Source organism: Haliaeetus albicilla, chromosome 11 (genome assembly GCF_947461875.1).
Source record: "Haliaeetus albicilla chromosome 11, bHalAlb1.1, whole genome shotgun sequence".
In the NCBI taxonomy this organism is placed as follows: Eukaryota; Metazoa; Chordata; class Aves; order Accipitriformes; family Accipitridae; genus Haliaeetus; species Haliaeetus albicilla.
The window spans coordinates 25,303,398-25,329,740 of record NC_091493.1 but is presented as its reverse complement, the minus strand read 5'-3'; the positions used below and the strand labels follow the sequence as shown (position 1 = coordinate 25,329,740).

Genomic DNA, 26,343 nt, shown 5'->3' with positions numbered 1-26,343 from the left:
GGCACAGCTGGCACCTGGGGACATACCTGCCCTCCGGAGCCAGACACCTGCACTCCCCCAGCCTGGCACGTGTCACATCAGCACTGGTGCAGTCGCTCGCGCCTTGGCCGCCTCCGAGTCACCAGCACAGAGCAAAGCTAAACCTGAGCCCCCATCCCAGCTGGGGCACATCCCACCACTGTCCCTCACAGGGCTGGGACCCGCACGGTGCAGGAACAAGCCAGTCATTTGGTCACGGAGGGGCAGAGTGAGAAATAAAACTAAGTGAAGCCAGGAGCAGGAAAATAATGCTGGCACCTTCCACTCCATTCCCCAGGTTTTGGCAATGCCTTGTCTTTTGTGAACATCAAAATGGCATGTTCTGCAAAACTGTAGGGTTCCCCAGCGCTCTCAAGTATCGGATTTTTGGCCAGACGTACAGGAAATGTGCATGCACCTCCTCGCAACCAGCCCTTTGAAATGCTACACTATAAAAGCACACGTAGCGCAGTCATCTGCACTGCACAGGCCAAACCTGTCCAGCTTTGACGTTGCATGGAAGGAAAAGCAGAGGCCTGGCCAAAATGTACCTGGTTTTGTACCCGAGCCTTGGGTCTCCACAGCGTGCAGCTGCGCTGGGCTGGAGAACACACGCTCGCTGGCCAGCCCCTGACTGACTGCTTGCGGCACGCAGGGTAACGCATGCTCACAGCCGCGCACAAGCTGAGAATGAAATGCACCATATATGGTGAAGATATTATTAGTCAATAGCTGTCTTCAAAGGATCTTCTGAGGAAATCTTGCTTGAAAATGGGAAACAAAGAGGTTTGTCTGTGAGACTCCAGCAGGGACTCAAACTGCCTGTAGGACCAAAAGCAATGGCTTCAGAGAAACAGGGAGAGCAGTGAGGCTGCGGGTGTCAGACCTATGGGTATCTGTAAGGTGCTTAACAATATTCCGGTTAAGTATTTGTCCTAATTAATGCTGATTGCCCATCTATTACCTACATTCTGACCAGTCTCCAGAAGTCGTTCTCAACGGGGGGATGTTGCTGAAATTGTGTCAAGAAAGGTCAGCACTGGACTCCAGGTACCCAGCACAGACACAGGCGAGCTGAGAGCACCAACTCGCTGCTGCCAACCTCGGCTGCAGTCTGGCGCATGGCAGAGGGGATGGAGTCACCTGGTCGTGGGTTTTGACTGAGCTGAATGACAAGCTGGATGTCTCAGCGAAGAAAGTGGGCTATCCCTCTGGGTGGCAGGGGCCAAGGCAGGGCTCTGGCACTGAGCGGGGTTGGTTTGGGGTCCCAGGGGCGAGCAGCTGGATGTGAGCTCGATGCTAGGACCACATGGCGAATGCAGTCCTGGGCATCAGAGCAGGGGGCCCAGTGAATGGGAGTTACGAGGCAGTGTCTTATGCAGCAGGGGATGGGATGCCAGCCCTGAGATACTGCGACTAGCCTGGTGCCCCCTTTTAGAAAGATGCAGATGAAGGGAGAGCCACAGATGTGATTCCCTCCCCCCGCCTGGTTTTCACCGTCTCCCATAGCATCCTTGCAGCCAGACTGGGGAGGTGTGGGCTGGAAGTGGGAGACACAAGGTCGGTTAAAAACTGAACACTGGCACAGGGACACAGCGAGGCAGTGGGATCTGCATCTTCAGACATTTCCAAAATTCGACGGATCAAGGCCCAACCAGCGGGCTGTACTGCCAGAGCTCCTGAGGCCAAAATTATTCTGTGAAATGAGAGAGGGTGCAGAAAACAGCCACAGAAAAGACACAAGTGCAGGAGAATGCACCCCACAGTGACAAAATCAAGCTCAACCTGTTTTCTTCATAAAAAAGCTTAAGAAATTTGACTGCTATGCACAAGTACTCTCATAGTAAGAAAATACTGTGTGCTAAAGCGTTTTTATTCCAGCCAAAAAATGCAGAACAAGAATCAATGGCTGGAAATTAAAAGCTAGACAAACCTGCATAAGAAACACGACATACATTTTCTGAGCAATGCTAATTAGCCAGTGGATTAACCATCAGTGATTAAGTAAGACCAAACCATGAACTCCCTTGCTCCTCCAGACCACATGCTTTTGTGCATTAGTGAAACCCCAAGTTATTCGGATCCAGAAACAATAACAAGATGAGGCAGTCGGGGAGATCAACATAGGTGATCTAATGACTAACTCTGATCTTAAACATCGTGAGTAAAAATATATCGTGTCACTGATATGCATAGAAAAATTCCCATCGCACGACCTCAGCGTAAACACTGAACAGTCGACATCTGCAAACCCACAGATGGAGGGAGACGACAGTTGCTCATCCTGTCTTAGAAAAACACCCAGCCCATGGACGACCCACAGGAGCCTTGTGATGGAAGTGAAACCACGAGCAAGATACGAGCTTACAACACCAGGAATCTGTCACCAGGCAAATCCATGAGCAAGATGGAGTCTGCCCCAGGATGCTCTTGGATCCCAAGTATAAGCATATGGTCCATCAGGTGGGGAAGAGAAGGTCTCTCTGTGCAGGGCTTGGGGGGACCACACAAGGCATATGACCATTCTGGCAAAAGTAGGACCACAGAGATGTAGACACAGGGAAAAAATTGGACAGAAAGAAAAAAATTCTTACAAGTAAATAACAAAAAAAAGCTGATGGAGATGATGGAAACCTGGACAACATTCACAGCTGAAGCAAAACACACCCAGCAAGGACCAGTCCCGAATAGACTGGCCAGAGGCAAAATGATGTTTTCTCTTTTTAGTATCCGTATTCATAGAATTATAAAAAATAAGCCTGGAAGGCCCTTGAAAGGTCACCTAGCCTGTCTGCCTACTCCTGAATGAGGCAAACACTTCCTGGTGAAGCTTTTGTCTTAACCTCTTCCTAAAATAAGCCTCTAGTGGTGAAGACAGCTCCCAAGAAAAACGAGTTTTAATCTCCTTTACCACAGTCATTGCAGGGTGAGATGATGGCTTCTTCTTCTTCTACCCACCCTGAAAACAAGGAATAGCCCATTATCTCATGCTTTGTAGCAGGGCTTTATGCATTTAAAGACTTTTATCTTATTTCCCTGCAGTCTTTTCGTCTTGATACCAAGCTACCCTGGTCCTTCAGCCTTCTCCAGTATGTCATGTTTCCTGAATTTCTGATCTAGTTCTTCCCTGAGCTTTCTCCAAGAACCGCAACTTGAAACACTGAGCCACAAGTGGGATTCAGTGCTCAGGCTAACACTTTCTAAGTGCAGCAGGATCACATCAGGTGTCTTACAAACACCTTGTTTATATGTCCCAGCCTGATTTCGCTCTTCTCACTCGGGCTGCTGGTGGCTCCTGCTCCCTGCGGGACCCACTGTCACCTCCAGCTACTTTCCCACAGAGCAACCTTGCTCGTTCCCCAGCTAGGGCTTGTGATGTTGATTTTTCCCCAACTCATAGAAAAGCCTTATATTTGTTCTTATTATCAGGTTTATTTCGGATTTCTCCAATTTCTAAGAAAAGCACTCTTGCAGGCCCTACCAGACTGATGCTGCAGGTAAAAATCACTGATGAAAGTACTGACTAGCCCTAGATCCAGACCAGACCCTGTCTGAGGGTTAAACACTGGTAACTGCCCTTTCAGTAGTTTTCTAGCCAGCTGTCCTTTCATGTAGCCACACATTCACCTAGACCACATTTCTCTCCATTGCTCACAGGAATTTGATGTGGAAATGGGACTAAAGTCCCACAAAAGTCAAGATTTAGCACATTCTTTGTTTTCCTGTGTCAGCCAGCATAGATATCCTAAAGTAGAAGAAAATTCAGTTGGTTCAGCTCTTAGCTGACAGCCAAAGCTGTGTCACTTACCGCTTCATTATTGCTACTCTCATGTTGTGTCCCCTAATGATGTATTTGCCTGTCTTCAATCTCTTTATGCCAATGTCCCATTTTTCTTTCAGTTCTGCACCCCTGATCTTGAGTAAAGCTCAGGAACTTGGAAAGACACAGAGGTTCATTTGGAAAAAAAAAAAAGGGGGCGGGGGGGGAACTGCTCAACAACAACTAAATCCTCGGAACTCCCATGTTTATCCAATTCAACTGAACCTTCTGGGGACAGCGACTTTTTAGGGTAAAATAAAAACAAGTTCAAGTGACTTTTCCATCCCCACGACAGTATGGTGATTCCAGCCATTCTGAAACAATTTTCCAAGAAGATTTCCTGCAACCTCACAGTGATTAAAGGAAATAACATTGTGAATAAAGGGACATTCTTCAAAGTCAATGAAGGAGCCACAAACTGTACATTCTCACAGAGGGCCGGAAAGCGCCGGCGTGAGGTGGATTTTGTGGCGTGTGGCCCCCCAGAAGGAAGAGGGTGGGATGCTGGGTCCGTCCCTCTTCCCCGGGCAGGGGTTGTGACCGGGCTTCTCCTGGAGCAGGCAGTGAGGGAAGAGGGCCCCCAGGCTCCCCATGTTTGGGGGCGAAAGGCTTTGCCCCGCGGGCTCTGACCCCCTGGCTCCGGGTGAGCGTCCGCCTGGTTTGGGGTCAGGGGCAAGGGGCTCGGCGTCTCTCTGCAAACAAGATGCAAGAGCCCATCGACCCTCTCAAAACCTGTGGCAACCCCTCAAAGAGCAGCATCCCATCACGACGGCTTCACGCCGCAGTCTCCTTCCTAGAAAACTCCCCCGCGCCTCGCTTTGTCTGAATCAAACCCTCAGCGTGTTCACCCGGCTGGGCTCCGAGATTGACACAGAAATGTGAACGGGCCCGAAAAGCTACTTTGGCAGAGGCAAAAGCGCCGCACCGCCGGGCAAGCAGGGTCCTGCCCGCTGCAGCCCCAGCCCGCAACAGCCCCTCTCGCTGGGGGTACCCCAGGACCGGGACTGGCGAGGGAGCGATGAGCGTGCACCCAAAATGGCTGGGCCAAGGAGACTTTTAAAAACCCTCCTTCTTACCTAAAAGAAAGAGAAGGGAGTAATGAGGAGGTGAGGAGAGCTGGGGAGAAAGGCAAGAGGGGGCTGCCTGGAAGCCCAAACACACATGCTTCAGTTGATGCTGCGTAATAAGGGAATTAGCTAATGAGCTTACTGCCGCACATGGACAAGTCCTTTAGAAGTATCATGGCCACCTGGGGAGGCTTGCAGAGGAGCCGGGCAGCCCTAATCTGCAGAGCTGGAAAGATGAGCCACCCCCTTCCCTCATGACCAGCATCGTCATTCCCCCCAGGCAGCACATGTCCAGGGGTGCCACAGGGGTCTGACGCAAATCCAACAGGAACTGGTCATGGAAACGGTAATATACAGTGTTTTGAAAAAACACCAGCCCACGCTCACAGCTGATCTCGGAGGGTTGCAGCTCCGCAGCCCCACAACACCCATGCAGCGGGGCTGGGGCTGGGGCTGGGGCTTCTCGGGGACCCGCATGGTCCAGCTCCCACTGGGGCTTCCAGAAGTGCGGATCGCCTTCCCCTGCACTGGCAGCTGTGACGGATATGTCAGACAAAACCAAATAACTCCAAAATATGGATTGTTTTCTTGAAAGTTGTTCAAACACAGCTGTGTAAAATCCGAGCCGAATGCAAATTCAAATGTGTGTGTGAACACACTCATTTGAACCAAAAGCGGGTGAGAGAACCTAATGTTAAAAGTCACTTAGAACAATGCAAACATGAAATATACAAATACTCATCAAATACTTCTTTAGAAAGTGACTTTTAGACAGTGATCAGGCTGGGCTGCAAAAAGAATCATTTGCTGATTAATATTGAACTCACTGAGGAATTTGTGCATGTGGCAGTATTTGCATGAATTAGAGCAGGGTAAGTATGAGCAATGCTGAAGACAGAACACTCCTCTGAAGAAGAAAGGGAAAAGCAAAAAACTGAGCCAAAAATGAGGCTCTGCTTGAAAGAAGAAAATTACTCCTGCACCAGTGAGGACAGGACCGAAACCAGGTATTTGCTGGGAAGGTGGAAATTGAGGATTTTTATTATTATACTGAGGTAGAACTACTATTTTTAACAATGTGAAAAATAAACTATAATACTTATTCAGTATAAAAATTACAGAAACTTTTCTTGCCCAAAATGAATTAGATTGAAAACTATTCTATGGAAACCATTTTCATTTAACTTTTCTATGGGATATTTTGAAGCAATTTTTAAATTCCAGTTTCCTAAACCAGGAAGATGTTCAAAATTTGGAAGTGCTGTGTTTTCATGTTTTCCTTGTCGTCTTTTTCTCCCCTGCCCCGAAGCTGCTTGAAGAACGCCTGACATTCGCGCTAGATTTCCTCCTCTCTTTTCTCATCTTTTCTCTTCTATGCTGACACTTTTCAAAGCTTTGGCACTCTTGTAAAAGAAAAAAAAAGAAAACCCCTAAATGCAATATCACTTGCTCAGCTATTGAAGGGTCGTAAGAATAAAAGTAGTAGAAGAAAGAAGAAATAATTTTCAACATTTCAATAATTTTTCAGCTGTAGTAGAAACAATTTCTGCCTACCTAGAAAATGGTGGGACTTAAGAGCTGAATGAGCCTGGATTTTTTTCCTTTTTTTGTTTGTGAAGTTCTTTTCTGAAATGCTTTAATTGGGATTTTTTTTTAAGTAGGGAAAAAATCGGGGGCTGTTTTCTGGGGCACCGGTCTCTGATTAGCTGGGATGATTAAGGCCCTGAGAACACAAGGGCAGCGCAGAGCACGGGAGCAGCAGCAGGGGCGAGGGAGAGGTGATGTCCCAGCCCACCTGGGGGGCTCAGGTCCCGTGCTGCCAGGTGGGGAGCGAAAACCCCTGTCTGCAGCACCGGGAGCCACTGCTTCTCCCACGGCCAGACCCTCCGGCACAGGGGGTGACATTAGGGGGAGCGTGGCCGCAGGGCTGGGAGGTGACACAAGGTGCAGGGACGACCCCGCAGCTCTCACAGCAGCGGGTGTGCGGGGCTGCAGAGCCCCCGGACCAACGGGGGCGGAGATGCTGGCGTCGGGCATGAGGACCTCACACACCTGCGATGCGGCTAAAGGGAAGAAAACTGCCGTGCTGGCGTTTGGGAAGGCGGGTGGGATGTTCCCTCGCCTTTTCAGCTGGTCACCTCCATCCCAGCTCTGAGCCCTGGCACCACGAGCGCCGTGAGTGATGCCCCGGGCCCTCACCCCATGCAGGGACCGTGGCTATCAGCATCGCTGCTCCCTGGGGCCTGGCGAGGCAGGGGCGAGACGGGGGGCTGCGGACTCAGCCCCTCACTCCCTCCACACCGGGGTCCCTCCCCAGCTCCCCACAGCTCCGAGCGTCCGCTGTGGGACAGGGCACAGACCCACGCCGAGCGGGGGGACTGTCGCTCTGCAGCAACGAAATGACAGTCAGCGACGATTATTTATTTTCCAAATAAATCAGCAGGTCCTGCAAGCGAAGAGCTGGAAAGCAGCGAGTTTAGATTAGACCCTCCCCAAACCCCGGCTGGGCCTTGAGCCGCTGTCAGGGCTGCAGAGAAACAGCAGCGAACTCTCACGCAAATGGCCTATAAAAAAGGCCCCTGTCAAAGGCACCTTGACCTGGAGGCTCGCTTTGGTGCTGGGCTCCCCGGCGGCCCTCCCCTCCCAGGGCTGCGCTCTCCTCGCATGATGTATTTCCCCTGCCTTTTTTAGAGCTGCATTATGTTAGCTCCAGGAAACAGCCTCTTCCTTCTTATAAACACAGCCCTGGGTTACTGACCAGCGGCCCTGCCACTCCACAGCCACTCTCTGTCCATCCATCACACCTCGCTGTCACCCTGGCAACATATCTCTTGGACCGGTCCGGCTCCAGAGATGGGAGAGGTGGGGGGGGGGGGCAGAGGGGGGGTCACATACACAGAGCACAATTCCAGCCTGCTGACTAATTCCCTGGAAACCCTGGGGCTGCACAATGAGAAAGCCTTTCCGAGGGTTTCTCGAGCGTTACTGGAAGGTCAGGCGAAGGTCAGCACAAGGACACGGCTCCTACTTTCCCCGCTGTCAGCAAGGGCGGGTGCGCGGGGCGGACGTGGGCGAGCCGCGGGGGTACCGCGGGCGCGCGGCGGGAGGGATGTTTGGAGAAGGGCGCCTGGGCCCGGGTGGCCCCGTGACGCGGCACGGTGCCCGCTCGCCACTGCCGGGCGTGGGGGACGTGCCCGGGACGGGGCCGGCGGGGTGTCCCGCCAGCCAGACAGGCGTCGGCGCTTCCAGCAAGACGGGGCACGGCCGGCGGCGTGGCCTCTTGCCTCCCCGGCAAAGGGGGGGACGAGGAAGGGAAGAGCTGCCTTGGCTGCCTTCGCTATGGCCCCAGCGCCCCTGGGACTGTTGGCCCAACACGGCATCGCTGCATGGGTCATTCCCAGTGCAGGATGGGTCCTTGGGGGAGAGCACCAGGACGGATCCTGGGGAGAGCATCCCAGCCATGCTGGGATGCCCGCCACCTCCGGTGCGCTGGGACATCAGCGGCACAGGGACAAGACAGGAGCCCTATCAAGAGACCCGGGCTGCCCTCTCGCTTCTGGCACAGGGAGGCATTTTGGATGAGCCTTGGGCCCACCCAGCCTTTTGCACGCATGGGCGAAGCACAGCAACCATGGCAGGAGGGGTCTGGCCATGCCCTGCTCCCAAAACACTGCCCTTGCCCATCCCCACCTGCTTGTCCTTCACGTTAAGCCATTGTCTCCAAGAGGAAATGCCATTTAAAGGCAGGTATTTCAAAAGAAATGGGAGATCTCTGCTCTCCGAACAACACAGCACTTCACTTCTGCCCATTCCTGGTGTAAAGCCGGGAGTCAGGTTTACATGGGGATAAAAAAAGGCAAAGCTTTTAAGGACCGATCTCCACAGACCCAAACCAAAGCCCCATGAGGGCAAATCCTTTCTAATCCATGCTCTTCCTTAGAGGTGTAAGTGGAGTGGAAGGGTAAAGGGGGGGGATTTAAAGCTGGAAAACTGAGTTCCCCATCCCTTCGGTCTGGCAGAAAGCCCACCGATAGGCTAAAAACAAGTCTGCAGAGAAGCCTGTGTGGGATAATCCGGCTCTGGCCCCTGAGGGGACGAGAACAATTAGGAATCCTCTCTCAAGTCTCCACTCCAAGATAGAAAAACAGTTTATAATTTGGTCCAGAGTTGTTGTTAGAAAGTTCTGAATCATCAGGATACACTAACAATTTCTGTGCAGTAATTATGAGGAGAATTCATTAGGCAGACTCAGAAATAAACTATTAACAGAAGCTTACAAATCTCCCACCCGCCCGACTGCGTGCGGGACCCAGGGGCTGCGCTATTTATACAGCGGCCATCGGTGAGGAGCTGTCGTAGGAGGGAGCAACACAAGCAGCCATGGCAAAATATGAAAAGTATTTTAAAGGAAAATGAAAGAATGGCTGTTTATTAGAAGTGTGCAGACCAAGCACACGCTCCACCGTTAACCTTTCCAGGCGTGGTAGCCAGCCAGGGAGCTGTTTGCCTTCACTGCCCCTGAACATGCCACAGTCCCCACCCGCAGCAACCGTTCCACTTCCAGACAAAAAAACCGCCACAGCGTTGGAAGCGGGCCTGCAGTGGCCTCTGGAAGCAGCGTGCAAAATGCCTTTCGGCTGAACCTGCCCGTCTCTTGTCCCGTATTTACCCAGCAGAGACAGAAAGGATGAGGTTCTCCAGCCCCCATCTTCCTCTCTCGCCCCCAGCTGCAGGTTGTTGCAAGGCAGGGGGATATTTGTGCATAACGCTGCTGAGCTGGCCAGCGGCAAGTTACAGCTGGGAAGATGAAGCCATGCAAGAGCCCCTGGCTGTGGGTGCCCATCGGAGCCTGCGGCAGCCCCTATAGATGAATGCCAGCAGACCCGAGCGAGTGCCACCACAGAGAGGCAGCTGCCCGTGCACCGCCCCATGCGTGCGCTCAGCCAAGGTTGCAGCATAGTTTCTGCCAGAGCTGGTTTCTGCATCTTTTCTCAGTCCAGTTACCCTGAAACCACCCTGGCAAGCCCACAGCTGTGTGCCATTTTTGGCGCAGATTTGCCAGCTCTGGGGGTAGCCGTGCCCAGGGTGGCCTCACCCACATGGGAACAAGCCCTGCTTGCAGCCAGAGGCATCTTGATTAAGCAGGGAGAGAAGTGGGGACTGGCTGCCGGGCAGATGCCCTAAACTAGAGAAACTTATCAGCTCTGCTTCCAAGACAAGACACGTGTCACCACCTCGCACAGATCCAGCCCAGCCGCTCACTCCTCACCAGCACGCCTGTACAGAAGCACGAGGGCTTCCCTCTCCCTGAAGGATGCCGTAGAAATAGCCACCGAATAACTTGCGAAATTTCTTCTAGAAAAGGCTTTGCTTGGACTAAGAAAAGCGCTGCACCCAGAATGCTTCGGGGCAAGGCGCTGGATGGGAACGGGAGCCAGCGTGCAGCTGCGCTTCCAGCCCCGTGTGTTTGTCAGCGGGCTGGCCCCAGCGGCAGCGCAGGGAGGTCCCCAGCCCAGATGAACACCAAGTGCCGCGGACAGCAAAGAACCGTTCCGCCAGCACACATGCAGCAAAGCCCGACACGGCTAATCCCTCCTGTTTATTATGTAATAAAACGCTTTCCAGACCTGTTAAAATTTAATTGGTTTAATCTTAACTGTTCCATTTTCTACGGCACATGCAAACACAGAGCCTGACCCTGCCACTCTCATGTGAACCATCCCGCGGGCTGCAGTGGGAGCAGGATGAAACCCGCTGACCTCAGCAGGATTACGTGCATGAATCAGAGCTGCAGGCCTGGGCTCGGTGCTGAAATCCAGTGCCGGGCTGGCCGCCAGCGCAAGGCCCAGGGTCCACTTAGGCTCCACTTAAGCCCTATGGGATGCAAGTGGTACGCAGGCCTGTGGATGCGAGCGGTGAGTGAGCATCGTGCTGGGCCTCTGCTGAAGGATGAATTTCAGCCCGGCTTCTTAACCTCATGGACGCAAACATGCAGCGACGGATTCCGAGGCACAGAGCAAAGGTGCTCCCAGAAAGGCTCTGGGTTTTGCTCTAGCAAGGGGGTGGTGTATGCGTGTCTGTGTCCTCCAGCAGAAGCCTCGACACGGGACCTTCTCATCGCACGAGCAGTAAACTGTGATTTATGACAGCTTCTCCTCCAGAGGAAGAGGTGTTTTGCTACCCTCTGCACGTCCACAGTTGCGGGGCTGTGGCTTTGTAAAGCCTGGATATCCTTTGTGCACCAGAGACGCCAAATAACAGCAGGTGGGAGAGGGTCCTTGGCACTAACATTTCCTATCCTGCATTGCCTCAGATGTGGGATGACCTTTACCTGCTCCTGCAAGTTGGCTCTCACGGAGTTCAACGCATCAGCGTTGGTTTCAGAGGTCCATCGGGCAGTGAAATCAAGGACAGCCTTCCCTTCAGTGTCCAAACCTACCAAGCTCCCCTTGCTGCATGCACCGCTCCTACCCCCCAAAGTGCTGAGCACTGAATGTTGCACACAGTTACTGGTGCCCCCCAAATCAAGCTCCCACTGTGGAAATGTATGCGTTTCTCAGGACGCTAAAGAGTCTGGGTCTCTGACCCCCAGAAAACACATTTCTCATCGAAGCTTTGTTTTAGGACACATTTCCAAATCGTACATCCCTGTACTGTGAAGACGAACTGTGAAGCAAAAGTAAATCAGCCAATGCCAGTGGAGCAAGAAAATGCTGAAGAAAAGCAAATATTTGCAGTGACATATTTCTCAAGAAAATGGGCATTATGTGGGTGGTTCTTGGCAAAGCCAAGCCAGGGGGTTCCCAGCACCCTGAGAGGTGGAGGCAGTTGTCAACTGGAAGACCCGCGTGGGCAGGACGGTGCCGGCGCTGCCCGGGCAGGGCTGGGACAGGGCAGTGGGAGACGAAGACAGCACGTTGCTGGGCGAGCGCACAGCATCCCTTGCCTGGACCTGGCTCCATCGCCTGCAGAAGCCCTCTGTTCTCCTGGGGAATAAAGATAACATTTCGTTTCAAAAAGTTGTGAAACAGAGTCACTCCTGGGAAGCGGCAGGGCTGGGATAAAAGCCGCCCTTCACCCGGGGAGCTGCGGCGAGCCAGGGTCCATGCCCAGGCGGGCGCACGGAAGGAGCTGCTGGCAGGTCCGCTCCGTGCCCGCTCCCCCCCCGGAACCCCCCCGGGCGCGCCCGCCGCGCACCGCGGGGGACTGCGCCGCGGCCGAGGCTCGGTGCGGGGAGAGCAGGGCCCGGGAGCGGGCGGAGCGCCGTGCCGTGCCGTACCGCACCACGCCGCGCCGTTCCGGACCGGGCTTCGCTGTCGGCGGGTAGGTGTCGACGGCGTGCGAGGCCGGGCCGGGCGCGTCCCCAACGGCGGCCCCGTCGGGGGTCGCTACCCCGGGACCCGCCGCCTCTCCGCGGCGCGTCGCCGGCCCCGCCGTGCGGGGGCGTCCCCGGCGCGCTGCGGTTCTCACATAAATCAGAGCCGAGCCCCTGGGAAAGGGCCATCCTTCACCGGGCGCTGCTGACAGAGAACGAGAAACAGACGGGCCCTGAGATAAACCACGGCGCGCAGCGTTTACACAAGGGCAGGCTCTGTGTAAATAGAGCCGGGCGCGGGGGGCAGCTCCCGGCGGCGCGGGTCCGCACCGGCCCCGGCCCGCGGGCCTCCGGGCTGCCCGGGGCGGCGGGGCAGGTGGGTGCCGCCCGCCGAGGGCCTCCCGCAGCCGCGCTGGGGCCGCGCCGCCGTCCCCCGTTGGCTCCCCGAGCACCGGGGCTGGAGACAGGGCCGGATTAACGTGTTTGTTTGTTTACGGCCATTAGCGCGGGGCCGGCTCCAGCACTCGGCACCCGCGAGACTAATGGAGCAATTAGCAGCCCTGGGGCTGATAGCATCGCCCCGAGCGAGGCCCCCGGCCGCGGCCGTCTGCTACCGGGCTGCCTGCGCCCGGGGCCCCGGGGAAGGGGGGGCTGCCCGCCAGCCGCCGTGTGCGCGGCCGCTGCAGGGCTGCTCCCCCCTCCCCGGGCCCGAGGGGGGCTCTTGGCTCCGCTGCAGCATCCGCACGGCGAGCTCCATCCATTACAATAATCCCCTGTCTAAACAGAGCGCAGGAGCGGCCGGGACAACAAGGCCCCGCTGTAAACAGAGCTCAGGGGACGCCGCTAATGATATAAATAAAATAACCATTAATAGCCCGGTGACCCCGGCCCAGCCGGCTTGGGAAAGCCCCGGAGCCGCGTCCCGGGGCTGACACCCGCCGGCAGGTACCGGGGCTGCGCCCTCCCCTGGCTCCCGCACCCCCGCGCCGCTCGCCCCGGCCCGGTCGTGCTCCTCGAGGGGCTCGGCCGGGCCCGAGCATCTCCCCGCTCCCTCGGCTTCCCCAGCTGGGAGACCGCCGCTCGCGTCCCGCCGAAGCGGGCCTGATCCGGCCCCACCGAAGCGGGGATGCCGGCAGGGCGGGAAGGCGCGGACTCGGTTACCGCACCGGGAGCACCGGCGGGGGACGAGGCGGCCGCAGGAAAAGCTGGGATAACACAGGGGTGCTCCCACGCGCGTCGGGGCCCGGCAGCGGCTTGCCCCCTCCGCGGGCCGTGGGTTCCCCGAGCGCTCTCTGTGCGCGGCGGCACGATTGAGCGGGGTCCCGGCGGGAGAACCGCTCCCACCGCCGGGGAAGACGTCCCGAAGCGCCGGTTCCGCCCGGCCCGGGCTCCCCGTGCCCGCGGGCCGCGCCTGGCGCTCGGCCCGTCCGGGATCCCGCTGCGGGCGGGAGCGCGATGGCGCCAGGCGAGCCAGACCCCGGCGGGCCCGGGGCCGGGCCCTCGGCACGGCGGCGGCTGCTGCTCCCGCAGACGGCCGGGCAGGCGGACACCGGGCTGCGGCCCGGCAGCCCTCATCGCCGCCGCCACCGAGGGCACCGGCCGCTGCCGCTGCCCTCCCCGCCACGGAGGCCGGCCGCCGCCGGGCTCCCGGGGAGCGCGGCGCCGTGCAGGGTCCCGGCCGCCCGCCCCGCTGCCGCCGGGCCTCCGCGCCTGCACCTCCCCGGGAGCGGGGCCCTGCGGCGGGCGGGAGCGGGCCGGGCCGGCGGCGGATGCGTAACACCGAGAAGGCGCTAATTGTTGCTAACTGTTATCGGGGCCGTGGCAGCGAGGCAGCGCCGGGCTTCTCCGCGCACCGGCGGCACAGAGCGGAGCCGGGCCCCGACCAGGCCTGGTTACGGCGAGCGCCTTTCCCCGTCCACCGTCCCGACCGGGCGGCCTCAGGACGGGAGGATGGCGGCCGGCACCGGGAGCGGGCGGGAAGCGGCGAGAAGAGACCGAGCCGCCGCGATTTACGGCGAGGGGTTTGCAGCGGCGCGGTGGGAACGATCCGGCGCGCCGGGGGAACGGGAACCGGTCCCGCCGCGGGACCGGGAACGCCCGAGCTGTGGCGAAGTGGCCGGCGCCCGGGCTCCCGTTCCGGGCCGCGCCGCCGCTACATGGCTTTCTCGGGGCCGTGCGGAGCGGCGGGAGCCGGGGAAACGAGGGCGCCGACGGAGCCGGTAAACGGCGGAGCCGCCGGGCGGTAACGACCCGAGAGAAGCGCCCGGGAAGGGCCCGCGAAGCCCCGGCCCCGGGACACTCACCTGCCCGGCGTGCGCGCCCGGCTCCCCGTGGCCTCGCCTCGGCGCCGTTCCGAGCCCTGCGGGGCGGCAGGATTTTAATCACAACGAAATCTCTCTGCCGGGACCCTCCGCCCCGCCTTCGGTGCGCCCGCTCCCCGCGCCGCGGCGGCGCTGAGCCCTCGGAGGGGCTCGGGGGCCGCGGGGCGCGGCCGCGGGATCGCGGCAACCCCCGCCGCGCCGCACCGGGGTGCTGGGCCGGTGCTCGGCGCAGCCCCGGGGCCGGGGACCTCGCGGTACGGATGGGACTCGACAAGCTCGCTCGGTGGGTTACCCGCCGGGACGGCGGCGTGGTGGCTCCGCGGGGCCGCTCGCCGCCCGTTACCGGCGGGAGAAACGAAACGAAACGAAACGAAAGAAAACGAAAGGAAACGAAAGGAAACGCGGAAGGGTGCGGGGTAGCCCTCCCTGCCCCAGCCCCGCGCCACCGCGGCCCCGGCCTGCCCGCCCGGCCCGGCCCGGCCCGGCCCGGCCGGGCCTGGCTGTCGCAGGGCTGCGGGGACCGATCCAGCGGCGGCGGCGGAGCACGCCTTCCCCCGGGCGGGCGCGCCGCGCACCGGCTGCGGCGAGCCGGGGCGGGCGGCACGTTGGCCCGTCGCGGGGGGAGGATCTGCGGGGGCACGGGGGGATTCGGAGCGGGTCGGCTACGTGTACGGCGCGCGGCTACCGTTCGCCCGGGACGGCGGGGCCGCCGTCGGCTGCGGGAGGAGTGCGGGGCGGCGGAGGCGAAGCTCCCCTCCGCGCCGCGTCCCGGGCGGCGGGAGGCACTTGCGGGGCCGGGCGGCCGTGCTGGCGGGGCGGGGAGGCCGGGCCGGCGGGGCCGCACGTGTTCGCCCCTCCCGGGGCCGGGCCGAGCCGTGTGCGGGCAGGGGCCGGCGGGGCGCGCCGGGGCGGGGGTCCCTACCTACCTACGCGTGCTTAGCACTGGGAGGCGCGGCGGCCGCGGCTCTCTGCGGGGACCCCGACCCCGGCGCACCGTCCCCGCGCCCGCCGGGCGGGTGCCGGGCCGCCGGGGCGCTCTGCGGGGAAGCGGCCTCCCCGAGCGCAGCCTTAATACATTGCTATTTCTGGCCGGGCGGCCGGAGCCGGGCAGGGGGCCGGCTCTGCCTCCCCCTCCCTCCAATGGCGAGGCCGCCCCCGGCCCCCGGCCCCTCCTCGCCGTGACGTGCCGGCCCGGGGCAGAGGAGGCTCCCGAGCCCTTGGCTGTCCCTGCAGAAGCTGTAACAAAACGCAGACCCCCAGCGCCGGGCTAATGGAGGCAACTTAGACAGGAGCAGGCGCGGCCCCTCGTCTCTCGGCGCTGCCTGCTCCCCCCGCACCGGGCGCGGCGCTCCCCGCCGAGCCGCCGCCCGAGCGCCGCCGGGCCCGCGGGACTGCCTGGCCGCTTGCGCTGCCCCGATGATGTTACCGAGCCCCGTCACCTCCACCCCTTTCTCCGTCAAAGACATCCTCAACCTGGAGCAGCAGCAGGACCCGCGCTATGGGGCCCAGCTCCCGCACCACCTGGAGCACCACTTCCACCCCGCCGCCTGCCTGCTGGCGGCCGCCGACGGCGCCCGCTTCTCCGACGGCGAGGAGGAGGAGGAGGAGGAGAAGCTGTCCTACCTGAGCCCCATGGCAGCGTCCGGCGGCCAGGCGGACGCGCGGATCTCCGCCGACAACTACGTGCACGCCGTGCTGCGCGGCTCCTGCGAGGCCCCCGGCCCGGGAGAGGAGCTGGACCCCGCGGCCCGCGACCCAAGTGAGTATCGGCCCCGCCGCGCTGCCCCGCGCTGCACCGCCCCGCCGGGACGGGCCCGCGCTCGCTCCCCGCGGTGCGTTCCCAGCCCGCTGGGCACCGCCCCGCGAAGCCCCGGTGCCCGCCGCCGCGTCCCTTGGGCATGTCGAGCCGGGACTGGCACGTCGTGGGGCTGCCACCGCCCGCCGCCGCTCGCCGTGCCCCCCCCGTCCCCCAACGAGAAGCGCCTCCGCAGGGCCCCGATCCGGAGCTGCCGGATCAGGCCCGCGCTCCGCAGTTTCGGTAGCGGAGAGGGAGGAACGGGGCGGGTTAGGCCCAACCTGCGCCCGCTGCGGCGGGGCCCTCGGGGAGCGAGGCGGCTGAGCAGGTGCCCGGCGCGGCCCGGGGCTCGGTCCCGCGGTGCCGCAGCGGTCCCGCCGCAGCCGGCCCGGAGGCGCGGCAACGCGCCCGGTCCCGCCGCCCGGACCGGCCCCTCGCAAACACAGGCGGCGCCGGAGGCCGCCGGTCCCGGCGCTGCCTCCCCGCCCGCACCGCCGTTCCCCGATGGGCGCGTAGCCGGCTGGGGCGCGGCGCGGGGCTCTCGCCCGCCGGTGGGGCCCGTCGGGAGCAGCGAGCGCCCGGCGGCGGCGAGGCGCAGCCGTGACCTGTGCTCCCCCGTGCAGAGAGCTGCGTCCTGAAGAAGCCGCTGGATGCGGCGGAGAAGGCGGAGGAGGCGGAGAGGCCGAAGCCGCGGAGCCGGAGGAAGCCGCGCGTCCTCTTCTCCCAGGCGCAGGTCTTCGAGCTGGAGCGGCGGTTTAAGCAGCAGCGTTACCTGTCGGCGCCCGAGCGGGAGCACCTGGCCAGCAGCCTCAAGCTCACCTCCACGCAGGTGAAGATCTGGTTCCAGAACCGGCGCTACAAGTGCAAGCGGCAGCGGCAGGACAAGTCGCTGGAGCTGGGCGGCCCCGCGGCCCCGCCGCCGCCGCGCAGGGTGGCCGTGCCCGTGCTGGTCCGCGACGGCAAGCCGTGCCTCGGCGGGTCGCAGGGCTACAGCTCGGCGTACAACGGGCCCTACTCCTACAACGGCTTCCCCGCCTACGGCTACGGCAACGCCGCCTCCTACAACCCCGGCTACGGCTGCACCTACCCGGCGGGCACCGGCGGCGCCTCCATGCAAGCCGCCTGCAGCCCGGCGGCGGCCGCCGGCCCCTTCGTGAACGTGGGCGGCCTGGGGGGCTTCGGCGGCGGCGGCCAGCCGCTGCACCAGGCGGCGGCGGGGCCCTCCTGCAGCCAGGGCGCACTGCAGGGCATCCGGGCCTGGTAGCCCGCACGCACTGAGGGCCGGGGGCGGACCGGCAGGACGGCCCGGCGGCTCCGGGGCCCCGTTATCATCCGCACCGCAGCCCGGCTGCGCGCCGCGCAACGCGCGCCCAGGAGCGGCGGCGGCGGCGGCGGCAGGACGGCGCGGCGGGACCCCGGCGCTCCCGCGGGCCGCGGTGCGGGGCCGGCGGCGGGCGGAGCGGAGCGGAGCGGCGCAGAACGGCGCGGCAGGGCAGGACGGGGCCGCCCGAGCTCGTAGCCAAGTGCCGCCGCCCCGCGGAGCCGCCGCGACGGCCGGGCCGGGCTGGAGCCGATCGCGCCGCGCCAGCGGGAGCAGCTTTGCTTGTAAAAAGCCGACGGCGGGGCCCGGGGGTGCCGCGGCCCCTCTATCTACTCTGTATCGGTTACTGCCAGCGCCAGCTCGCCGAGTCAGTCAATAAACCAGGTGCAATATCCGCCGCCCGCTCCTCCTTCGCCCAGCGGCCGGGGCCCGGGGCCGGTGCCCGTGCCCGCGCCCGGCGGCGGGGCGGTCGCAGCGGCCTGCCCGCGGGGCAGGGCGGCCCGGCCGGCTTGTGAGCGTGCCAAGGGCGCTGAATGGGGCCGCGCAGCTCAGAGCCGGGCCCATTGTGGCCGCCGGGCCGGCGCTGAAAGGAGCCGCCGAGGAAGGTAGCGGGAATAGGCGCTTATTGGATTCGGGAACAAAAGGTGTGGCAGGGAGGCGAGGGACAAAGGGGCCCCGGCGCCGAGATTGACGGGCCGCTTTGCCCCCCACTGAGGCCCAGGCCCGGCGCTTTATGCGCGGGGGCTGAAGAAACGTGCTGGGTTTTGTTCCCCTTTCTGGGAGCGCAGGGGGAGAGGAGGGGGGTCCGCGGGCCGCTGATTAGGGCCGGCCGGGCCGGGCAGCCTGAATGCCGGGGCATTATTGCTACATGTTCAGCCGTTTCGCTCGGCTGCAGGGGGAGGGGGCGGCCGAGGCCCCCGAGACCCGCGGGACCGGCCGTGGGGTCGCCCCCGGCCCGCCCCGTCCCGTCCCGGGCCGCCCCGTCCCGGGCCGCCCCGGCCCGCCGCCGCCGCGGAGCTCCCCGGGGCGGTGCCGGCCCCGCCGCCGCGGCCGTGCCTCTGCCGTGCGGGTCCCGCCGAGCAGCGCCGCCGGAGCCGGAGCCGCGCCCGGGGAGGGCCGGACACCCGCGGAGCCCCGTCTGGCTCGCCCGGGGCGGCAGCGGAGACCAGAGGCACCGGGAACTCTCCCGTGCCGTCCCGCAGGTCTCCCCGGCCGCGGCGCGGGAGCTCCCAAAGATGTTTGCAGCGGAGCCGTCTCGGAGCCGCCGAGATGGACGCAGCCCGGGGGCTCGGTATGCCTCCCCCCTCGCCCAGCGATGCCCACCGTGTCCTCCCCCTGCCCTCCCCGTGCATGTCGTTCGACGGGCCCTCCGCCACGAGCAGAGGACCAGGTTTTGTAGCCTGCCATTGCAGAAGCAGCAGGTAATGACCGTTCACGCTGCTAAACCCGGTTTTACGCTGCACATTTGCACTGCGCGAGCTGAACGCGCGCCCTTGGGGTTTGCTGTTGCAAAGGAACCGGAGAAATTCTTTCCACTGCAGCACCGTGGGGACAGAGTGGGCAACCAGCAGGCCCCGGCTCCCAGCCCTGGCTCAGCACGGCACCCCGCTGTCCCGTGAGCCACCCCAAGGCTGGCAGGCTTTGCGGGGCCGGCGCTGGGAGAGGATGCGGCACACCCAGCCGATTGTTTGCTGGATGGCAGCAAGGTGTCGCGGGAGAGGAAGCCCAGGCCCTGCTCTTGGCTTTCGGAGATGAGTGGTTAGGGCCCTGTGGTCTCGTGGGTAGAAACAGGATAGCCAAGAACAAAGATGGGTAATGCTCTCTCTTTGCAGCAGCAGTCAGGCTGGGGAGATTTGTCTCTGCCATAGGAAAGAGTTGCATTTTCCTCCATGTTCTGCCAGGTTGTTGTCTGCAAAAATAGGGGACCCGTGTGAGTTCATGCCTCAGCGTGCAAGCCAGAGGAATCATAACCACAATACAAGCTCCTCCAAAATTAGGGTGTGCGAGAGGAGCTCCCAGCTTAGCACATCCCCTCCAAGTACGTGGCAGCTGGTTAGAAATCCACTGCATCCCCAGCAGCACCCAGGGGCTCCGGATGAGACCGGAACCCTGGTGTGGAACATGTTGCCCACGTCTGTAGCCAGAGTCTCTGGAGCATGGACAGCTAAGTAAAGCGAAGGGGCACACGGGGACCCCACAGCCGTGTTGCAAGAGGCTATGCCAGGCAGTACCAGCATTATCGAGCACCACCAGTGCCCAGCATTGCTGTAGGTGTGAGGTCAGTATTGAACTCACCCCACTAACAGCTGGTGAAACCCGCCTGTATTCCCCGGCCCTGCTCTCCCCATGCAGAGCTGGAGCAGTGCCCAGCCGGGGAATGTCGAGAGGCCCGGCTGCAGGCCGATGTGGCATGGCAGTGGAAGTTTCTGGATGTCTACCACAGCGAGCCCCATTCCTGGGACAGATCCCAGCTGTCCCACCAGCTCAGACTGAGGGGAGGGCAGAGGGTTAGTGGGAGGGACCCCTTTGCAGACTCTCACCCAAAGCCCTCAAGCTGATGGGGAAGATGGAGCAGCACAAAGAGACGGCGATGCTGGAGGGCCTGGAGCAGGGTGGCGGAAGTGAAGCACTCCAAAGAGGAGGAACAGCCGGCGACGACCGGTGGGAGGGAGATGGTGGGAGACTGCAGATTGGATGGGCTGCCCAGGGAGGAGAGACACAATGGAGGGAAGTCGCTGCATGGCCGCGCTGGAGGCAGCGCCTGCCCGTGATGCACCCCATCCCCTGTGCCCAAGGGCGAAGCGGGGTGCTGCCAGTGGGGTGAGAGGCACAGGGTGCTGGTGGAAATCCCTTCGGCATAGTCCCACTGCAGTGGCGGCACGGCCAGAGGGACCTTGGGGAGGGAGGGGTGAGGAGGGCCATGGTCAAGGGGCGGAGGGCACATTTTGTTTCTTCCTGGTTGAGCGGGGGATTTACTGCTGTTTGGGAGTCAGGGCAGGAAGGTGCGGATTGATTTTGGACAGGGACGAGATTCTCTAAGACAATGCACTGACTTAAAGCAAAGGAGGGACTGTTGGAGCAGCCAGGCTTTAACTACCAGGCCTCAGGCCCGCTCTGTGCATGGGCTGCATTCAAGTTTCCTGGCCAAGGAGGAGCCCATGAGCGGAGCTTCCTTCTGTCCAATGGTTGCTAGGGAGGCTCTATCCAAATCCCAGTGCTAGCTGGTTTTCTGTGGTCTTTCCATCATGCTCAGGATCACACGGGAGCAGCACTGTTCCCCCTGCAGCAGCACAGATGTGCTCTGGTTTCCTCTCCTTCCCGACAACTTTTTCCATTCCTCCGCCCACTGCTGCGGTCATCCTTCCCCCTCATGCCCTTCATCCTTCTCTCTTCACCACCCACTCGCTGCCATCAGCAAGGAGCTTGCCTGGGTGCGGAGCGAGACACCTGCTCCCGGCGAGGCCAGCCAGGCTGCCCATGGACCTGGGCAGACCTTGCTGAGTTCTGCTCCCATCTACTTCAACTCAGGCACAGCCACCTCCCGCTGCCTTGGGGCCGGGAGCCCGGGGACCCAGCTGTGTGCTGGGGTGGTGCCCAGCTCTTGCCCCTTTGTGTTGGGTCTGGGTTGGAGTGGCAGCTCCTGCTCTGCAGCAATTCCCACCACAGCCACCCCATGCTGCATGCTGAGAGCTGCCGAGGCTGCCTGGCCACTGGGGCTCTGCAGAGCTGTCGGGGCTCAGAGATGCTGGAAGCTCCTCCTGGCAGTGGCAATGTGGGGTTGTCACACAAGCACTCTCCAATGCCAAGAAAGCTGTGGCTGGCCATGGATCAGCTAATTAAATTAAAATGTCGGTACTTGTGCTGTGGAGCCTCCAGCAAGGGTTTCTCCCACTACTTGCTGGCCGACATGAGGGCCAGGGACCTGCCTCCCTTCCTTGGATGAGGCACTGATGGCCACAGACCCTCCCCAGTCCTGCAGCCTGTCCCGTGCATGACAAGATGACTACACCTGACTAAGCGGGGTGGGGGGGACTCACATACTTCAGCTGTTCCTTTTCTCCTCCCTGCAACCGTGAGACCCGGCAGAGCGCTGCTATGAGGGATTCACATGACCCATCCAGAGAAGGGGGCTGCATCTTCGTCCCCCCCAGAGCAGAGCGCTGCCGAAGGCCAGAGCTTCCCCTGGGCCCTGCCAGAGCTCTTCCCGGCTGCACCGAGCCACCTTACCCTGCCTGGGCAATAAAATCCACAGACCCTTTCCCGGGAACGACCCTTCGCCGTGCCCGGGGCTGCTGCGGGCGGCTGGTGCCGGGGCCAGGGGGGTCCCGGCCGCCGGCGGGGTGCTGCCTGGGAACCCCAGGTCCCCCGGGCTGCCAGGAGGGACACCGCTCCCGGCGCCTGTCCCCAAGCGAGATACGCCACCGCCATCTATCGGCCAGCACCCGGGGACCGGGAGCGACAGGTACCGGGACCCCTCAGTCCCCGTCACCGCACACGGCGGGGGCTCTGCGTCTGGTGGCGGCTCGGTTTGGGGGTGCCCGAGTGCCCCTGCGGGGCTTGGAGGGCTGCAGAGCAGCCGGGCGGGGTTGCCTCCCCCGCTGGCATCGCGTCCCCGGCGCAGAGGACGGCAGTGGGAGACGCTGAGCCGGTTGCGCTGGCCGTGGGCAGGCTGCTGTCTCCCCACGGCTGAGCTCTGCGGGAGCTGGGGTCCCCCGGCACACGCAGCAGCTTTGCTGCAGCAGGCAGCATCGCTGGGGCTTGTATACGCAGTGAAGGGAAAGCGCCCACACGTGTCCCCACTGCGGTGGGAGAGCTGGGGCTCCCCTCCTGGCCTCTTGCCACTGTGCAGGTCCCCTTCTAGTGAGGAAGGTTTTGCACTCTGTGGTTTTTTAACTGAGCACAGGCACCCAGCATGTCTTTGTGGGAGACCCCACAGGTTTTTAGCTCTGATTATCTTCTCCATCCCAAAGTGGTGCAATTCACCCAATGCCGGAAGCTGCCCAACCCCCCAAAACTTCTGGTACTGCCCGCAGCCTCTAGCTACTGTGTTCACCCCCTGCAAGTTATTTCCCAAGGACATTAATGATGGTTGTGGTGTCCAGCATCTAGTGCCTGATACAGCTGCGTCCTCACCAGAGGGAGCTCTCCCCCCGCCACGATGGAGGCATGGCCCAATTTTGGCCCAATTCCCTACTCCCTCCTGGTTTTATAGCCCTTGGCAATGCTCCGGGCCACATACTGCTCAGGTCTAATGGGCACCCAAAGGTGCTGGGAACAGAGGAGAAAGCTGCTTGGATTTGCATTTCTCCTGGCACCCACCTAGCCATGCCAGGCATGGTCTGTGCGCTGCCAGGAGGCTCTTATGTCAGTCCCCATGCCATAGGTGTCCTGGGGGGGATTGCAGGGTTTCTCCGGGGCTAGCACTGCCGCCAGCGCAATACCTGCAGGCGTGCTGGGCTGGGGAGATTAGGGCTGGCGTCGTCCCCCCCTGGGTCTCCTGGAACAGCCCTTGCTTCAGCTGCTTTTGAGACTGATCCCAGAGCAGACTCTAGTGTCACAGCACACTTGAGCTGTCCCCATCCATGTGCCCTTGAGGGACTGACCACTGCTGCCACTCCCTTCCAGCCCATGAGCAACTCCTCTCCCACCTCTGTCACCTCCCCAGTGCAACACGCCGTCTGCCCACACCCCAGCTCCAGCCAGGCAGCATCTTCCCAAGGCCACTTTGCAGCCCCTTGTTGGGGGACTTTGACACATGACCCTGCACTAAGTTCGGGTATTACCAATATCTTCCCATCAAACCAGGCACACTGAGAGCAGTCCAAGCCCAGTCCTGGGCACTGCTTCCTCTGGTGGCTCTTTACAGCCAAGAAAGCAGGTTTTTCAGCCTCAGCATTACTTTTCAGGCTATATTCCCTGCCTTCCTGCACCACGATGCTTGGCTGGAGCCAGGCAGGCTGGGACCAGCCCGGCCAGGAGCTGTCTCTCAGCAGTTTAACCCAGGCAGAAAAATGGGTCAGAAGAGGGTTTCCCAGGGCCCACCAGAGGCAATGTCTGCTCTGTGTCCAGGCAGCCTTGGCGCCCGCGTTTACCACCACTGTGAGGCCGTGGGGTCATGAGAACGTATACGACTTTATTGGGGTCTGACAGAACCCTGAGGAATCCCAGAGCCAGGGTGGGTTGGGGCTGGAGGGAGGCTGGGAGCCCACCTCTGTGCTCCCTGGGGGCTCCAGCCACCTCCTCTCACTGAGCAGGGCTGTCAGGCACCCACCACAGAGGGTCTGGGGGGCAGGAAAGCTCAGGGTAGACCAGGGCGCCGGCAGAGGAGGGGCAGAGATATGGTTAGGCAGGGCAGTGCCCTTGCCCCCCTTGCCTGCCCCTGAGCTGGTCTTGCAAAGGGCCTTGTGGGCTGGGACCCAGCAGCCTGTCTGGGGTCCCTGAGGCAGGAGCACCTCAGGAGCCCACCACCCCCAGCTGAAGGTACAGGGCAGACACGCTGGAGGGGTCTCCCCTTCTTGCTCTGGGACAGATGATTCCCCCCCCAGCTCCCCTCATCCCAGCTCCGCCCTTAACCTGTGGGAGTGCAGGCATCTCCAATTACCCCAGGAAGGCGGCCAGGGGCTCCTGAGCTGCTCCTGGCATGGCAAACTCGAGTTGCCTGAAATAGCTTGGGATTGTGCCGCGGCAAAGCTGCGTCAGCCCTGGATCTGTCACCTGGAATGGGGCAAGGCCAGCAGTGCTGCCCCGCTCTGCCTGCTTGGGGGCTGCGGGGCTCCCCCCATCTGGGACCCCCCCAGCACCAGCGGCAAGACAGGGCTCAAGGGGCTGTCGGACACAGGAAGGCAAGGCAGCAAATCCCTGCTGGATGTGGCTGGGGATCCTGCAGGGAGGCAAAAGGAAAAGGGGTTGTCTACAAAACTGCCAGGCTGAGAGTGGCTTCCTTGCTGGAAAGCCAAAAATAGTCTCTTTACTCAGAAGAGGCTGTAGGAGGGATCTCAGGCAAAGTGCAGCCAAATACCTAGGAGACTGTAGGACAGACCCAGAGTAGCGTGGCTTCACAGAAGCATTATCAGCGTGGAAAGGCAGCGGCTGTAGCTGAACCAGCCAATAACTCTGTTACCTCTGGGCATCTTATCATGCCAAAGGTGCCAGAGGAATTGGGCTGGCTAGCGAGTAGACACCCCCACCCTGACAGAGCTTGGGAGCAGCTGCCCGCTGCCATGGCCAGCTCTTGGTCTGTGGCAGAGGTTCAGCTCAGGGGATGGAGACAGCAGCAGGACAGGGGATTTTTCCAGTCTTCCGTGGCCTGGCCCAAGGGATATCTGGAAACCCCCTGGGCAGTTTTGCTGTCCCTGCAGCACCAGACCCCTCACAGGCAGCACCATCCTCTGCAGGGCTGCTGCCGCCTGCGCTGGCCAACACCCAGCCGCTGCTGGGTAAGCTGGCAAAGAACCGGGAGACCAGAAAGGCCATGCCCTTAACAAGGGAGCGCTCAGGCCAATTGCTTACATTAGCATCTCTGTGCCGTGCTGACTTATCATCTCTCCGTTCCTGGGGGTCTTTCTCCTTCCCCCAGCACTTCTGTGGGCAGTTATTCCTGGAAACATCCTGGAGTCACCTTCAATCGTGCCTTCACCTGCTGACATTTATAGAGCTTCTTCTAGGGGCTGATGGATTTAGTTGTGCAAATCTCTCCTCAGCCCCAGTTTATGCCTTTCCCTCCATGGGGTTTGTGTTTGCCCCAGTTCGTGGTGAGGGCTAAAGGCAAAGCTGCAGCTCTGCTACCAACAGCTTTCGGCTTCTGGGCAGGGAGGCCCATCCTGGCAGAGGCCAGTCATACCCGTCTTCTGCAAACTCCCGTCTAATGCCCTACCCACCAAGCTAATCCTCCCCTGGTCTCTCCCAGCCATTTCTGCTTCTCAGATTTCTCCCTCTTGGGTGGAGGAGCCGCAGGGCTGCCAAATCTTGCAATACTCAGACTATTTCTTAAAGCCCCAGCTCCTGAAATGGTGGGAAAAGTGGAGGCTCCAGACCTCTGGTGGCTTTTGTTTCTTTAAGGAGTTTCTCATCCTCCTGCAAGTGCAGAAAAAGCAGGGACCAGGAGCCTGCAGCCCACGCCAGGAGCAGAGGATGGACACAGCACACAACCCAGGTGGATCTGGGCTGCAGAGCAGTGGCCGTGGCTGCTCTGTGCTCAGGGACACCGAGACCTGCTGGGACAGCCGTTGAAAATCCCACAGGCAGTCACTTGGCATCCATCATCCACTGACAAGTACCAGGGCAAGAGAGGTGCTTAAAGGAAAGGTGGAGCCAGGGCTGGGCTAGGGCTTGGGCAGGGTGTCGAGCACCCAGCCCTGCAGTTTGTGGGCCCCTGCCCTCCAGTCCCCTGGCACTGCTGGGGCCTGATGCCCCCAAGGGCTGCACATCCTCCCTGCTCACCCAGCAGCCTTTCCAGCTGCAGGAAAACCCCTCTTTCCCCTCACCACAGCCCACCCCAGCAGCCCTGTGAGCAGGCCAGGCCAGGCTGGCAGATCCTCTGGAGCAGCCCTGAGCCGAGCCAGATGCTTGCCGGCAGCACATACCATGGCTGTGAATGCATTTCCTCCAGGGAGTTATTTTGGGCATGGCACTGTGGGACGCATGCCCCTCCTGCAGGCACTATGGGAGCATCCTGCGAGAACCAGGC

At 61.3% G+C, this 26,343-nt stretch overlaps 2 protein-coding genes across 2 annotated transcripts; both read left to right on the top strand.

The window, feature by feature from the left end:
- Positions 1-13,346: 13,346 nt before the first annotated feature.
- Positions 13,347-15,812, top strand: LOC138687931 (collagen alpha-1(I) chain-like). Its single transcript, XM_069797633.1, has 2 exons — positions 13,347-13,993; positions 14,162-15,812. The coding sequence occupies exons 1-2, from the start codon at positions 13,347-13,349 to the stop codon at positions 15,810-15,812; spliced, it is 2,298 nt and encodes a 765-aa protein (XP_069653734.1).
- On the top strand, positions 15,765-18,038 carry NKX2-3 (NK2 homeobox 3). Its single transcript, XM_069796726.1, has 2 exons — positions 15,765-16,300; positions 16,960-18,038. The coding sequence occupies exons 1-2, from the start codon at positions 15,958-15,960 to the stop codon at positions 17,598-17,600; spliced, it is 984 nt and encodes a 327-aa protein (XP_069652827.1). The 5' UTR covers positions 15,765-15,957; the 3' UTR covers positions 17,601-18,038.
- The last annotated feature ends 8,305 nt before the right edge of the window (positions 18,039-26,343 follow it).